This window comes from Lutra lutra, chromosome 3, assembly GCF_902655055.1.
Source record: "Lutra lutra chromosome 3, mLutLut1.2, whole genome shotgun sequence".
In the NCBI taxonomy this organism is placed as follows: domain Eukaryota; kingdom Metazoa; phylum Chordata; class Mammalia; order Carnivora; family Mustelidae; genus Lutra; species Lutra lutra.
This window is the reverse complement of record NC_062280.1, coordinates 188,598,950-188,613,125: the sequence shown is the minus strand read 5'-3', so window position 1 is coordinate 188,613,125 and position 14,176 is coordinate 188,598,950. Positions and strand designations below refer to the sequence as shown.

Genomic DNA, 14,176 nt, shown 5'->3' with positions numbered 1-14,176 from the left:
AACGCTTAGGTATGTAAGGAAAGGCAAATTCAACCACTGTTCCAAAGTGGTTTCTCTTCTTTCCCTTCGACTTCTTTAGCCTCTGTTATTTTGGTGGGTGACATTTTAGGTAGATTTTGTAGGCAACTAAAATATCTGAGGTATTTTGGAAAGATTCTTATTGAAAGAAACTCAGTTACTTGGTATCAGAGTACTGGGAAGAGACCATTTCTTGAGCATGTCCTGCAGGCCAGGCACTAGACAACTGCTTTATACGTTCTCATTTAATGTTCCTGAGGATGCGGTCATTTTACACAGGAAGGAAGCCGAGTTCAGAAAGCTTATTTATGCTGCCCAAGGTCACACACAGCCAGGATGCAATATCAAGTTCATTTGACCCCAACCTTGTGCTTTTTCTGCAAATAATATGCCGCTCGTCTAAAAGCTAACAGACTCAACAAAAGCTCGGCTCACCTCTTCAGGTTTAAAAATCAGAACTGTATGTGACAAAAAAATTTCATCGACTGTAACATATAAAGGAATGAGATAAAATGTTACAGCAAATTATCCAGTGTCTAGAATTCATGGCAACAAAGTAGTCTTTCCACAAGCTGACTCCTACAAGAAATAACTAGACCTTGAATTTTTGTAACAATTTGCTTAAATGTAACTTTTTCATATTAATGTTAAGTGTGGCTTTCTTTTTAAACCTGTTAAGCGATTTTTTATTCTGCTCAAAATAGATTAACAGGGACTGGATTTATCTTCCTGTATGAAAAACAAAACAAAACAAAAACAAAAGAAAAATATACTTAGCACAACATATCCGAAAGCTCAGGACACCAGACAGTAAGAAACAGTGATCCCTGAGAGACAAGTAAATAAAATCACGATCACTACACTTGCCCCAGCCTTCTGCCTTGAGCAAGCTCTGGACCATGGTACACGGAGGAAATATCTGGCAAATCCATGAATTAAAAAGATGGGGCTGAGAAGTCTCAGAAAGAGCATTTGAGAGAGTACAGAAGGTTCCCTTTGAGAGTCATCAACTGAATACTGATCAATGTCACCTTGTAATAAAAGTACCCAAGACTGGGGAGAAAGAACCAATGAAATGACTCAAGGTATCAGGCCTAGAGCTCACATAGTGTCAGGACTACTACTATTTCTCACCAGCCGGACCAGACAACCTCATGATTTCTGGGGTACTAGGTAAGGTACCGAATGGCTGTCCCTCAGCAGTAAGGAATAATTAACCTGAGACTATATACCAAACCAGTCCCATCTAACATGTCTTAAGATCCAGATCTGAAAGGATTAAATAGTTTCCAAATAACTTAATTGCATCCCAGGACACTCAATAAAAGTTTATAGGAATATAAAATATCCAGGATTCGGGCGCCTGGGCGGCTCAGTGGGTTAAAGCCTCTGCATTCAGCTCATGATCCCAGGGTCCTGGGATCGGGCCCCACATCGGGCTTTCTGCTCGGCAAGGAGCCTGCTTCCCCCTCTCTCTCTGCCTTCCTCTCTGCCTACTTGTGATCTCTGTCTGTCAAATAAATAAACGAAATCTTGAAAACAAAAAGAAATTAACAGAGCACCACAGAACTGTAGATCAACTTTGGGCAGCCTAACATGCATGGAGAATTGAAGTCACAAAGGATAAAAGATGGCAAGGGAGGGGCAAAAAAACCCAGACAGAATATTAGAAGAAATGATGGCTGAAAAATTTCCAAATTTGATGAAAACGATAAACCTGACAGATCTGAAAGTCTCAGAAAACCTCAAGCATAAGAAATGTGAAGAAGGGGTACCTGCATGACTCAGTTGGTTAAGCATCTGCCTCTGGCTCAGATCATGATCCCTGGGATTGAGCCCCACATTGGGCTCCCTATTTAGCGGGGAGCCTGCTTCTCCCTCTCCCTCTCTTCTCTGCTCATACTCTCTCTCTCTCTCTCTCTCTCTGACAAATAAAATCTTAAAAGAAAAAAAAAAAGAATGGAGAAGACAAACAGAAAATAGCAAGATGACCCATTTAAATCATATCAACAATCACACTACACGTAAATGCTCTAAACACCCCCAATTAAAGAGCAGGATTACGAGACTGGACAAAAAGGCAAGATCGAAATCTATGCTGGGATCCTGGGATCGAGCCTCACATCCGGGTCTCTGCTTAGAGGGAAGTCTTCTTCGCCCTCTCCCTCTGCCTGCTGCTCCCCCCTACTTGGGTTCTCTCTTTTTCTGTCTCTGTCAAATAAATGGATAAAATCTTTAAAGAAGTCTATTAATTAGAAACCAAATATAAACAAAATAAAAACAAAAAACCATGTATCTTCCCAGCTTAAGGAATGGAAGATGAAGGGCGCCTGGGTGGCTCAGAGGGTTAAGCCTCTGCCTTTGGATCAGGTCATGGTCTGGGTCCTGGGATGGAGCCCCACATCAGGCTCTCTGCTCAGCGGGAAGCCTGCTTCTCCCTCTCTCTCTCTGCCTGCCTCTCTGCCTACTTATGATCTTTCTCTCTGTCAAATAAGTAAATAAATAAATAAATAAAATCTTTTTAAAAAGAAAAAAAAAAAAAAAGAAATAGAAGATGTCCCCATTGCTCTCTTTTTCTACCAATCCATCCTCTTCCCAGACTCTCTATGCTCAAGAGAAGCTTTGTCTCCTCTGAGAACTGCCCCATTAACACAGCCACTGTCATATCAAACCACAGTGCTGCTCTGCATGGGGAAAGAGGCACTCCACAACATCACTGCTGATGGATTCCCAAACTTCTGTCTGTGGTTCTGCAACTCTTCATCCCTCTTTGTTCCACAAAGAGCTGCTCATGGCTTATGACGTTCTCAGACCCCCAGGAAGAAGCAAGGTCAGTAGGCTGCTATGAAGCATAACATAAGGAGGCCTGACCGACCCCGGTGGGGCTAGGAAACGCACAGGAGGCATGTACCCGTGGTTTCTGTGGCCTCAAGCCCCTAGAAAGCATGCCTGCAGCTGTTGACTGAACTGTGTCCCTCCCAAATCCTAGTGTCGAAGCCCTAACCCCACAATGTGACTGTATAGATAGGTCTTTAAAAGGTAATGAAGGTTTAATAAAATCCTAAAAGTGGGGCCTTGGTCCAATAGGGCCATGGCCTTAGAAGAAGAGAAAGATGTTGGTCTCTCTCTGCCATGTGAGGATACATTGAGAATTTCCACCTGCCAGCCAGAAGGAGAGTCCTTATCCGGAACTGACCGGGCTGGCACCCTGATCTCAGACTCCAGTCTCCAACACCGTCTGCTGTTCAAGTCACCCAGCCTGCGGTATCTTGTTAGGGCAGCCTGAACTAAGACACTACCAGGAGCAAAACATTTCTCCTGGCAGAGAGAAAGATAGAAAATTAACAGAAAGAGAGCAATCCTCTTCCCGAGCTTTACTGGTATTTATTAGAAATGGGAACTGTCTTATCAGATAGGTAAGTGATACAGCTTTAATGCAAGACTGGTGGGCCTGCTTCGTTGGTTTCTGAGCTGGAATGCAAGCACCAAATACGACATATATTGGGGTGCATACTACGTGCAGGGATCCTGCTGGGCCCATCATTGTAAAGTATCTCATGACAACCTCGTAAAATCATCATTTATTAAACTCATTTCCCAGATAAGGTCCAAAATTGAAGAGGTTCAGATTCTACCCAGCTGTGATAGGACAAAGCAAATGTTTAAAACAAGATTTACAAGCCACAATGCCGGCCCCTCCCAGTACCCCTGACGGGCTTCTGAGATCAGTGGTCCATACCTATCTCCGTCGCTGAGGTTCACGCAGCCCTCAGCGACCTCAGGGCCAATGTGAGGAAAGGCAGCCACGTGTAGCCGAAAGCAGGCCTGCGTGTGAATCCTGGTTAAAAACCTGGTTATACAGTTCATTGTTAAGTACCGGGCAAGTTACCTCTCTGAATCGGCTCCCTGGGCAGTGCTGGGGCGTTGCCATAGAGACAGCAAGGTCTGCAGAGCCAGTATTTACTGTCTGGCCCCCTTCACCCCCCCCTCTCGAATGCAGAACAAATGAGATGCATTAAGGAGTGGAGCAGAGTCATGGCGCACAGGAGAGGATCAAGGACAGTCAAGTCTGAGTTCACCCCAATGGCAACTTCCTGGCCTTCTACCAGCCCCCCGACTCTGGCCACCAATTAACTCAAATATGAAGTACAGAGTCTCGATTCCCAGGATCTGACTCGCATTTCTGCCACGGAAAGACCAATCAATACAGCAGCTGATGAAAACACGTCTGCTCCTGTGGAGGCAGTCTCATGGGCACGGCTGCCTGGACCCAAGGACAAGGGCAGGACAAACTCGCATGGACACACAGCCATCAACTCTACTAACCGGCCAGTCAGAGGACAAGTCTAATGAAGGGTAGAGCATAACTGATTACCAATTATCACTAGCTTACTTCCAGTCTTAGACCGTGGAATGCGTGCCTTCTCCCCTTAGGCGTTTGCAAACCCAACCGGGGCAGCCTGCTCTGACCTGCGCGCTTCCCGTGATGGAAAGTGAGCCGAGGCACGGAAGGCTGGGCTGGGACCCCAGCTGCCTGGACCGACCACTCAGGCACGGAGGTCCACAACTCCGTGTGCCAGGAACTTGGGGACCCTAGCTTCCCACATAACACACACAGGCAGGCACATGGGCAAGGCCGGCTGCCACAGCGTCCGTTCAGATCTGGTGGGACCGATCACTCTTCTTCTTGGTTTGGCAAGTAAGGAGCCTCCCAGATGAAGCCGGTAAAGGTGAAAATCACAGCAGGAGCATGGAAAACACTAGGCTGAGGACACACCCGTGTTCACTGCAGCAGTCTTCACAGCCACTGACGGTTGTGAAATACACAACCTCCAGTCCACCCACAGACACGCACGTGCAAAAACATGGTGCGTGCATTCAACGCGTCTCAGCTGAGCCTTAAAAGGAATGGATATCCTGTCATATGCTACATTGCAGATGCATCCTGAGGATAGGAGGCTCAGCGAAATAAGTCACAGAAAGACAAAGGGGGTTCGAGTCCGCTGAGAGGTATCTGGAGTAGCCCAACTCCTAGAAACAGAATTAGAATGGTGGTTGCCTGGGGCTTGGGGCGGGGGAAGGGGAAACGGGGAGTTGTAGAAGGGCATGCAATTTCAATTTTTTTAAAGATGGAAACGGGAGCCAGGGTGGTTCAGTTGGTGAAGCATCTGCCTTCGGCTCAGGTCATGATCCTGGGGTCCTGGGATCAAGCCCCGCATGCAGCGCCCTGCTCAGCGGGGAGTCTGCTTCTCCCTCTCCCTGCCATTCCCCTGCTTGTGCTCTCTAACGAACAGATAAAATCTTTAAAAAAGTAAAACAAAAAATAAAAAGAAGAACATTCCAGAGACCTGTGGCACCAGGTGAATATAGTTAATGCTACTGCCCAGTACACCTTGAGACCGTTAAGACGGTTAACTCTTACATCCTCGGTTTTCATCCATTTAAAAAATGATCATGGTAAGAGTTTCCATGACAAATACTTTTTGAACACCTGAGTAGGTCCTACACACAGGGTTACATGCTGGCTGATGTTATCTCATCTGATCCATTCAAAATCCCCACTAGCTGGGCACTACTGTGCCCATTCCACCCACGAGTAAAGCGAGGCTCAGGAGGGCCAGCGCCCCACTCCTGTCACCCATTGTGCTGACTTCGGGGCTGGGAGTCTGATCGCAGAGCCCTTCCCCAGGCTACAGTAACATACCACCCCACTCAAAATCAACAGAATCAGGGGAGGAAGCAGAAACCAGTGGACAGAAACTTTGTATTTTCGAGCACCCTTACTAATAAGAGCAGAGGTGAAAACCCAGCCAGAGTTTCCGGTTTTCACAGGTGAGTGGCTCTTCCCTGGTTCAGCAAACTCAAGACTTGTCCTTGGCTCTTCCAAAACTGATTCTGTCAGCCAGCCTCCGGGCACCTTCTGGTCATTATTTCTGCTCCTATGTGCTTTTATTTCATTGAATTTGGGGATACACTTTTTTTTTTTTAAGAATATTTTATTTGGGGCGCCTGGGTGGCTCAGTGGGTTAAGCCCCTACCTTCGGCTCAGGTCATGATCCTAGGTCCTGGGTTCAAGCCCCACATTGGGCTTTCTGCTCAGCAGGGAGCCTGCTTCCTCCTCTCTCTCTGCCTGCCTCTCTGCCTATTTGTGATTTCTCTCTGTCAAATAAATAAATAAAATCTTAAAAAAAAAAAAAGAATATTTTATTTATTTGACAGAGAGAGAGAGCACGCGAGCACAAGCAGGGGAGTGTGACAGAGAGAGAAGCAGGATCCCCATGGAGCAAGGAGCCCAGTGCAATGCAGGACTCGATCCCAGGACCCTGAGATCATGACCTGAGCTTTAACTGACTGAGCCACCCAGGTGCTCCTGGGGATAAACTTTTATTGATATTTTATACACAGGTGGTACACATGGGTAAGCGCAGAGGTAACTGTATTTTTCCCCGCTGATTATACACACAGAACCAGCACCTAGATCAAGAAACAGAACTCGGGGGGGGGGGGGGCGCGCCTGGGTGTCTCAGTGTGTTAAAGCCTCAGCCTTCGGCTCAGGTCATGATCCCAGGTTCCTGGGATCGAGCCCCATGTCGGGCTCTCTGCTCAGCGGGGAGCCTGTTTCCTCCTCTCTCTCTCTCTCTCTGCCTACTTGTGATCTCTGTCTGTCAAATAAATAAATAAAATCTAAAAAAAAAAAAAAAAAAAAAAAAAAAAAAAAGAAACAGAACTCAGCCAAGGGCCCCAGAAACCCTCCTCATACTGCACACCCAGGCACCCCTCCCGCCTCCTCTAACATCGCAGATCCGTTCTGTTGAAACAACTTATTTTCTTTAATCTTCTGAAATTAACTCTCAGGTTGGGATTTTATAATTGACAGAGAATAAAACATGGAAATAGGATAATAGAAGGGTGATGGAGAGCATGAGCTCGTGTTTACCCAGACCTGCACCTGAATCACGGCCATCGCATTTCCTCGCCGTGCGCCTTCATGAAAATGAGTTTACCTTGCTAAGCCTTAGCTTCCTCATCAGAAAAAGTGTATATGATGGGCTTTTCTGGAATGAATGAAATACTGTAGGTCAAACGAACAGGATGCCTTGCACAGAGTTATCACTCTTCAGAGCAGGTGCTGGCTATGGCTTCCTATATTATAAATAAAGTTTTATTGGAACAAAGTCACATCTCTTCATTTACATACTGTCCACAGCTCCTCCTGCACTACAAGGGCAGCCTTGGGTTACTGTAGCAGAGACCCTCTGGCCTGCAAAGCCTTCATATAATATTTATTATTTGGCCCTTATGAAATGTACCGATCCCTGCTTTAGAATGTGAGCCACGTTAGCTGCTGCGTCCACAGGGACTAGAACAATCTGGCACATGGTAGGCAGTCATGTGGTGGCTTTCATTTGTGTTGCATGGGAAATGAACCCCTATTTCTTTGTCATTATTAATGGGTTTTCTGTATTTTGCAGCTGAACACACTCCTAAATGGTATTGTAAGAAAGGAGCGAGATGATAAAAATCAAGCCTGATAAAACTTGAAAGAAGCCAGCCCTGGAGGTGCACGGGAAAATCAATAGGTCTGTAAGTTCTAGAAGGGCACTGACCTTGGGGTCAGAAGGACCTGGTCAGAACCCCAACTCCACTATTAGCTAATTTATGGTTTAAAAAGGCAACTCCAGCTGGCTCAGAAGGAGGCTTAAGTGGAGTAAGGGAAGGCAAAGTTGTTAGAAATAAGAAGACAGCATTACCCTCCAGTGTTTTGAGAATCAGTATTTTAACATAAAATACTTTTATGAAACAATGTTCTGTAGAACTAGCCACATTGTATTGTAATTATTTGTTTTCCTTGTCTCTCTTACCAAGCTGAGCACTTTTCTTTTTTTTTCAAGCTGTGCCCGTCGTGCCTGTCTAATGAATGGAAGCCCGTCGTGCCTGTCTAATGAATGGAAACCCGTCGTGCCTGTCTAATGAATGGAAACCCGTCACCACTTCTTGCTGTCACTCGTGTCTTCTATGGTACAAAGAATGATGACAGACAGTGTAGGCACAAAATAATTGTTGGATAAATAGAATGCAGAATTAGATTTGGCCCATCTGTGGTCATCTGCCACATCAGAAAAAGGAACGGGAGTCGGGGAGGCTTAGATTTAATTCAGGCATGAGGAAATGCTAAAAAGTATTTGGAGACAGGAACAAGCTGAGAAAACACTATTCACACCCGTTTTTAGGTACGGGACAGATTTGCTCATTCACCACTTACCCACTCAACTCCTGTCTATGCCTTCCTTGTAACACTCTCTTTTCCTGCTCTGTGATGTGTCCTTCCCCTGGTTTTCCTCCTCCCCATCCGCACCTCCTCTGAGGGCTCTTCCTTCTCTATCCCTTAAATGCTGGTGGCTCCAAGCTAGCCTCCTTTACACAGTCTACCCTCTCATCCAGTGTCAGAGCTTCAATTGATATTTAAAATAACCCTGGGGAGAGAGGCTCTGGGTGGCTCAGAAGGTTCAATGTCCAACCTTTGATTTCATCTCAGGTCATGATCTTAGTGTTGTGAGGTCATCCTCCTCATGCTAACCCTACGTGTGTAGTATTTTCCAACAAGATTAACAAGGGCTTTCGGGATGTTCTTCTTCTGTGATAGGTCTGTACGGCCAAGGAACCACACCTGGTTCCTCACCTTTCCCCACACTGAGCAGATGGTCAGATACCAGCATCAATTTCCCGCCACTTACTGTGATCTTCTTGTGGTCGGGAAACTCGAGGCCGAAATAGTCCCCTTCCACAAGGTTGAGGTGGTTGCAGACTGCATCCAGCAACACCTTCCCCGGGGCTCTTTGCTGTGAAGAGAAACAGCAGGAGTTATCCCCCTCCAACACAGGAAGAGATGAAAACAAACCTCGGCCCCCAACATGGGAAGCCTCGTCATTCCTGAATCTTCCAGCCCTTCTCGGCTTGCCCATCTCCATGAACACTTACCACTGGACCCCCCGACTGCACTCCCAGGAGCCTTTTCCAGGCTACATTCCTACTTAGGTGCTAATTCTCTGCCATTTTCCCCTCACCACCCAAATCCCACGTACCACACTCTTTCTAAAAAAAAAAAATAAATACACACACACACACACATTTATTTATTTAGAGCAGTTTTAGATTTATAGGAAATTGAAGACAAGACACAGAGAATCCCCCACACAGCTCTTTTCACCACACACACCAGATCCCTTATTGTTAATCTTGTATCGATCCATTTGTCACCATAGCTGAGCCAACACGGACACATCATCAACATATTATGGGCACCCCGAGCGCACACTTTACGCCAGGGTTCACTCTGCATTCTACAGGTCCAGACGTCTCGGCGAACGTATCGGATCACGTCTTCGCCATCACAGGGTCACAGAGGATAGTTTCACCATCCTAAGAATCCACCGTGTGCCACCCAGTCAACCCTTACCCCCCCACCCACCCCCGACTCCTGGCTATCACTGGTCCTTTTGCTGCCTTCACTGTCTGCCTCTTCCGGAATGTCATATAGTGGGAACCACACGGCATGTAGCCTTCCCAGATTGGCTTCTTTTGCTCAAGTGTATGCACTTAGGTCCCTGGATGTCTTTTCGTGGCTTCTTGGTTCATTTTTTTAAAACTGCTAAATAATATTCCCTTGCATGAATGTTCCACAGTTTATCCATTACATCTTTTTTTTTTTTAAGATTTTTTTTATTTATTTGACAGAGAGAGAGAGACAGCGAGAAAGGAGGAGCAGGAGAGGGAGAAGCGGGCTTCCCGCTGAGCAAGGAGCCCGATGCAGGGCTTGATCCCAGGACCCTGGAATCATAACCAGAGCTGAATGCAGACGCCTAATGACTGAGCCACCCAAGCACCCCGAAAGTCATCTTGCTGACCATCCAAGTGTTGATGAGGAAGAATAAAACTGCTATAAATATTTGCATGCAGGTTTTGTGGGGACATAAAGTTATCGGCCCATGATTCTGTGTCCTTTCTGTGGCTGTGGAACCCTTGGTCCCACTCCTCATCCCTCCCTCCGCAAGTATGGCAGAATTTAGTACTTTCTTCCCTAGGTTCTCCCAGCACGTTGCACGAACTCACTCCCACACCTCACCTACACTGAAGGTAAAGGTTGCATTTTATTAACCTCTGTATCCACGGTGCCTACAGACCAACCAATTTGGAAGTGAATGAACAAATGAATAAAACTTCCTCATTCCACAGTATTCCATATAGTTAAGTATACACGAGCCTGTGTCTCCACTTAAATTCTGGGCTCCTTACTCACCTTCATATTCTTACTCTCCAGCAAAGCATCTGGCACTCAACCAAATGCCCACAGCAACCAGTATTGTACAGGCACTTTCTAGTTACTGAACCCACAGGGAAAGGGAACACAGGATAGAGTAGGTCGCAATCCCTACCCTCAACACTAAGAACCATAGCCTTGGTTTCTCTTCACTGCTTGGTGGATTCCTTTTTTTATTTTATTTTATTCTTAAAGATTTTATTTATTTATTTGAAAGAGAGAGAACAAGATAGAGAGTGAGACAGGAGGAGGGTCAGAGGAAGAAGCAGACTCCCCACTGAGTGGGGAGCCCAATGCAGGACTTGATCCTTGGACTCCAAGATCATGACCTGAGCCAAAGGCAGGGGCTTAACCAACTGAGCCACCCAGGTGCCCCCGCCTGGTGGATTCCTAATGACCCACTAATAAAATGGACCCAAGTCCACCACACAGATCAAGCACCAGAAGAAAAGCATCTCAAAACATGGTCATTTCCAGTTACTGCTTTTACATGTGCACTTTCCCTCTGAGAAGAGCAGAACATTATAGGAACCAAATAGTAACCCAGGGGGCTAATGGACAGAAAGAGCTAGAGGCTGACAGGTTCAATGATGGGCATGTCCATTAGCAGGAGTCATGAAAGAGGCTTCGGTGTCCAGTCAATAAGCATTTTTTCTTAAAAATAGATGCCACTTTATATCCCTTGAATTCTTATCACCGAAGTCCAGAAGATATTCACAGCTATCTGAAAGCATACAATATTTGCCATGGGGAATCCCAACCTCACTGGGCTCTTCCGGTGCCTGGTTCAAGGACCACTGGCAGAATCATCTCATGTGCGTGTGCTGATGCAGGACTAATGAGAAAAACAGGGAGGTCTAACAAAGAGAGAAAAGATTTCATTCCCATTCTCTAAGAGAAATCATCCCTCCTGTACTTCCCACGTTGGATCTACACCGATAGTTTGCAACATCGTTTCTCAATGCTTGTCTCCAGTGGATTTTTTTTGGAACTTCACACTCAAAAGTAATTTTGTTCAAACTCACGTCACAGTATATGTTAATTAACTAGGATTTAAATTAAAAAAAAAAAACCCCACAAAACAAAAAATCAAATCACAGAACGTAAAACGGATGCTGGTGTTGGTGAGTGTACTGAGTGGCACTGAATTGCACACGTCACGACTAAACTGGTCAATTTCACGTTACAGATGTTTTCTCACAATGCAAAATGCAGAAGAAAAAAAATAAGAAAAAGGGGCAGTGGGATTCACATCTGAAAACAGCCACAGGGGGTGATGCATGATAGAGTCTGTTTCAAATTCCTTTACGAGCCAGAAAGTGAGTTCTTCTTAGAACATTAGAGCTTAGAAAAATACTGAGGGGTTGGACTAGTTCAAGGAAGAGTGGCTGTGAAGGCCCGACCACACAGGGAGAGTGAGCAAACACCCACGTGGGCGCACGCGACATCGGCTAAGATTTCTCGGTGAAAAGAGGTCTTTTATGTGTTTGGCAGGAAATGAACATTTGTTGGAGTCACTGCAAATTTTGCATTTGGGGCAGGCTTTGCACCAGGAGCCAGGAATGGGGTTCAGAAAGCTATAAATCCACCAGCCCTTTGGCTAAAACAAATCTGGACATAAGTTGATGAAGTGTGAGTGGGGGAAGGGGGTATATCCAACAGCATGGATAAAGCTAGCAGAGCACAAAGCTTAGACCCAGAGGAATTCTGACCTGAAGAGGTCTCTTCTCAAAGGGGGGCGGGGGCTGACTTTAAGATACACACACATTTCTATTTAATGTTGCACAAGCTACCATACACGAGGAAAGGAAACCAATATACACATCATCTGAAAACCTACACATTAGTAAGTTTAATATGAAAAGGATCTTACGACAAATGACTTCTTTTATTATCCCCAAGGGTTGTATTGGGGCTGGGGGAAAAAACCTCGAAGACCCCTACAACCTCTAAGAAAGGGTCAGTCTGGCCAACCCCACACTCAGCCAGTCTTGATGAAAAGTAATTATGGACATGTGTGCCTTACAGAAAAGACATCCAACAGTAATTATATGTTTTATTCTGGAGAACAGATCAGCCATTAGTGAAACTACATAATGGCATTTTCACCACTTTTTTCTTATTGGCCACTTTTAATTATGCTCCGAAAGGCATCTGAATTTTAGCCTCGCGCACAAACAAGTTGACTAATTTCAAATTGGGCGTCCCTGATGATTTTCTCCATTTTGAACTGGCTGTTCACAGAATCCTATAAAATTACTTTGTAGGGGGAGGTCTGCATTCTTGGGGAATGGCCACTAAACACTGAATAACAAATAGTATGAACGTTCAAATTTGGCTTTTTTAAGCCATTAAAAATTGTGAATCAGGGGCACCTGGGTGGCTCAGTCATTAAGTGTCTGCTTTCGGCTCCGGTCACGATCCTGGGATCAAGCCCCGCATGGGGCTCCCTGTTCCACGGGGAAGGGGCTTCTCCCTCTGCTGCTCCCCCTGCTTGTGCTCTCCTGCTCTCTCTCAAATACCTAAATAAAATCTTTTTAAAAAATTGTGAATCAAAGTTGTTTTTGTTTACTGTACCTTTTAAAAAAAAATCTATCTATGCCTTTAGGTTTTTTCTATTACATAAAGTTTTATGTGGGAGTATTTTTTTTTCCTCCTCCAAAAGTATAAAGACAATTCTTTCTGGGGTAGGGTCTAGTTTCCTCCCTCTCTCTGTTTCCTCCAAGCTTCCGAACAATTTCCCCTACTCGATAGAAGCTACAGTTCTAAGCTTTCAAAAGCAATCTCCTAGACACGAACCTATAAAGATAACATTTGCCCAGGTTTAAAAACTTTGCATCTGCTGAGGTTTCAGAAAGCTGTTTCTGGAAGTGTTTTGTTTCCTTCCCCCCCTCTTCCTGGTTTAGGATTAAGGTAACCATGACAACCAGGGGTGGCTCTAATCCAGCAGAGAATGGCTTCTCTCAAAGGCCTTGGTCCCTTTTCCTTACCTTTAATACCTCTTAGAATATGATTCAAAGTCCTATAACCCACTAACCTTCAACGACTCTAATCTTAGGGCATTAGAATCCCATAGATTTCCTCACGGCCCTTTGCTACTTTTTGACCAGGTAGGTGGATACAACTGATGCTGCAGGCTTGAGGAGCCTACAGGCACTGGGCTTAGATGCTGCACAAACAGAAATCAATGCAAGTATTTCCAACAAGAAACCAGCTAAACCCGAGTATTACGCGACGTACCATGTTAGAGAGAAAGAGAACTCTCCGGTATCTCTTCCTCCAAGAACACTAATCCTACTGAGGGTTTCGCCCTTATAGCTTCATTTGACCTTCATTGCTTCCTTACTCTCAGGATGGCCACAAAGAAAGTTACGGCTTCAATATACGAATGGAGGGCCGGGGAAGCACGACTCAGTCCATAGGACGCGGAAGTCAGTAAGAGGAGTGGAGATGATATCATCTATGTCCCAAGATCAGTGTAAAAATTAAGACGATGATTGCAAAGTGGTGAGCAAAAGCTCTGGTACAGAAGTTGTTCTCCATCACTGCTACTCCTGCTGTGAAGGGAAGATGCTCATTTCGAGCATGGCCGGTGCGGGAATGAGCGGACACTGAGGCGGAGGCATGCCTCTGCAACGTCAGGGCACAGGAAACCTGGCTATCCCATCAGCCAGGAGGGCTGCACCTCCTGAGGCAGAGGCCACCCCAGAGGCCCCGCTGGGGGTGATTCAGCATGGCACTTCCGGTTTTCATGCCCGCCAATCATCCTAACCAGCTGCAAGTGCTGATTCTTGGGGAATGGGGCGAGGCCCCAAGGTCACCATTTTTCCAATAGGCTCC

The 14,176-nt window shown here is 45.6% G+C and overlaps 1 protein-coding gene across 5 annotated transcripts in view; it reads right to left on the bottom strand.

Moving 5' to 3' along the window:
* Positions 1-14,176, bottom strand: part of FARP1 (FERM, ARH/RhoGEF and pleckstrin domain protein 1) — a 271,923-nt gene that overhangs the window by 84,506 nt on the left and 173,241 nt on the right. For all 5 annotated transcript variants that reach the window (XM_047720272.1, XM_047720273.1, XM_047720271.1 and 2 more), the window contains one exon: positions 8,754-8,858. In XM_047720272.1, the coding sequence (XP_047576228.1) occupies positions 8,754-8,858 (105 nt within the window). The remainder of the gene's footprint in view (positions 1-8,753; positions 8,859-14,176) is intronic.